Below are 1,890 nucleotides of genomic sequence, written 5' to 3' on the forward strand. Positions count from 1 at the left end.
AGAACTTAACTTTGCTTAAGTTAATTAAAGATTACGAATACATCTTCTGTGTCGTATAGCTCGTGTAATTTAGACTCATGTGCTATTTTCGGATTGAAAAATCCTTCATATTAATGTACCTAATTTATTTTATCTAGTACTGAAACAAACTTAAACACCACCCCCAACTCATGCATAAAGTTCAAAACTGTACCTTCGCATCACTTTTCACTTCCTTAATTTTAATCACTAATCTCACTAATCTCTCTCTAAATACTACATTACAATATTACAACCATTACGCAAATTTGCTATTTTTCCGCAGGCATATAACCAAAGTGAGTGCGCAGAAACTCCAGGGTAAGAAACAAAATGACCGTGTGAGGACCCAGCCGCGTAAAGGCCGGAATCGAACCTTTAAAGAAGGCCATAGGCCCTTCCTTGGCGGTTTTTATGAAAATATCACCCAAGCCAGAATACTCGCCGGGTCGTGCACTCATGCGACGGGTCTTTACGACGTCGAAAGGCTGCGTTATCATCGTAGCCGTCACCGCGGACACCACCGATGCAAATATGAACGTGTTCATGTTCTTTTTGAAACCAAAGTTCTCGATAAGTACATCTTTAGTCTGCTCATAAAAGGCGATTTGGCCAACGGTCATCAGCATGCCACGCAAGGCCGCTACACCGGCTCCATTGAAAAGATGCCTTGGTCCTTCCTCGCGGCATACACGCACTAGGCCATCGATGGCATGCTTGTAGCTGAGCACAGAAGGGTGAATTAAGAGGTCAGCGTAATACCTGCAATAAGGTGGGGAACCTACTTGCGTCTCTTATCCGCCGGCAACTTAACATCGTTCTGCATACGCACATTCAACATATCACCCGGGGCCCCAACGAGGCCGCCAATAAAACCTGCCACAGACGACAGTGCCACTTTCCTTGACATGCTGCTCGTGTCCATTACCTGCTGGCCGAATGCGTAGATGCCAAAGCGAGTCAATGTGTAGGTGTATTGGCGCAACAAGGACGCTGAGATGCCATTATAAAGTGTTAGTACACCGTCCTCTTTTATTATCTTCCGTGTCATGCCTACCACAGAAATCTGTTCCTTATTTGTCTGAATTAACACTTTCAATAGGTCAAGTGGATGGGTTACACATACGCCTATGGAGCTTGCCACGCCACCGAAGTACCAACGGGCAATTCGTTTTTGGTTATCGACCATTTTTCCAAAAATTGCCTAGCTCTAAACCTTAAGTGAAGTTTCGAAAAAACGACACCTATAATTTTTACAAATCAATAAACAAAACCCGCGCATAAACATCAAACAGTATAGTATTATCGAAAAGAACAGAAGAAATTTGTTTTTTAAATAATTGTGTGAAATAAAGCAATAAACAAAAACAAAAAGTGACATTCCTATAAACCTACTGTATTAGATTTATATTTTCTGTTGATGTATGTAAAGCACCCCATCCACAGGTGAGCAGAAGAATGGTAGACCGCATTAGGATGCGGTATATACTCGTACATACTATTTGGTTAGGCAGCCGTGACCGCCAAAATGCAGCAAATCATCATAAATATATTGGTTTAATTGGATTATAAATAATAAATAATAATATGTTGAGCCCTTTAACATAATCTCAATTCATTGTTTGCTTTGTGGTTCAAATTCATATTCCTTTTTATGCATTATTCTTAATTTTCTATAATTTTGCTTTAGCTGCTACACTGCTGCAGCGACTGAATCGTTTGTTAACCAAGAGTCAAATCGAATCGTTCGCCATCGCTTGTGTAAGTACGGTAAGACATAGCTGCCGTCTACTCGACCAATTACTATATATCATTGCATTTCTGCAATTGTTACATAATTAATTAACTAATTAATTTTAAATAAAACGCATT

The 1,890-nt window shown here is 40.1% G+C and overlaps 1 protein-coding gene across 3 annotated transcripts; it reads right to left on the reverse strand.

The window, feature by feature from the left end:
- Positions 1 to 200: 200 nt before the first annotated feature.
- On the reverse strand, positions 201 to 1,365 carry LOC115621419 (mitochondrial dicarboxylate carrier). 3 transcript variants are annotated; one of them, XM_030515069.1, is made up of 3 exons: positions 1,145 to 1,365; positions 804 to 1,084; positions 201 to 741 (listed from the first exon to the last, which is right to left on the reverse strand). In XM_030515069.1, exons 1-3 carry the CDS (start codon positions 1,205 to 1,207, stop codon positions 291 to 293), a joined length of 795 nt encoding a protein of 264 aa, XP_030370929.1. In that variant the 5' UTR covers positions 1,208 to 1,365; the 3' UTR covers positions 201 to 290. The 3 variants fall into 3 exon arrangements, with proteins under 3 accessions (XP_030370929.1, XP_030370930.1, XP_030370928.1); XM_030515070.1 differs by having other exon boundaries at positions 804 to 1,071; positions 1,145 to 1,209; XM_030515068.1 differs by having other exon boundaries at positions 804 to 1,365.
- Between the last annotated feature and the right edge of the window lie 525 nt (positions 1,366 to 1,890).

Source organism: Scaptodrosophila lebanonensis, unplaced genomic scaffold (genome assembly GCF_003285725.1).
Source record: "Scaptodrosophila lebanonensis strain 11010-0011.00,11010-0021.00 unplaced genomic scaffold, SlebRS2 tig00000024-arrow-pilon, whole genome shotgun sequence".
Classification (NCBI taxonomy): domain Eukaryota; kingdom Metazoa; phylum Arthropoda; class Insecta; order Diptera; family Drosophilidae; genus Scaptodrosophila; species Scaptodrosophila lebanonensis.

Bases quoted from the DNA above. Each gene is read 5' to 3' on its own strand.
- LOC115621419 (XM_030515068.1), bottom strand. From the start codon at position 1,207: ATGGTCGATAACCAAAAACGAATTGCCCGTTGGTACTTCGGTGGCGTG. The intron at 742-803 runs GTAGGTTCCCCA...TTCTGTGCTCAG, and splicing joins CCGGCGGATAAGAGACGCAA to CTACAAGCATGCCATCGATG.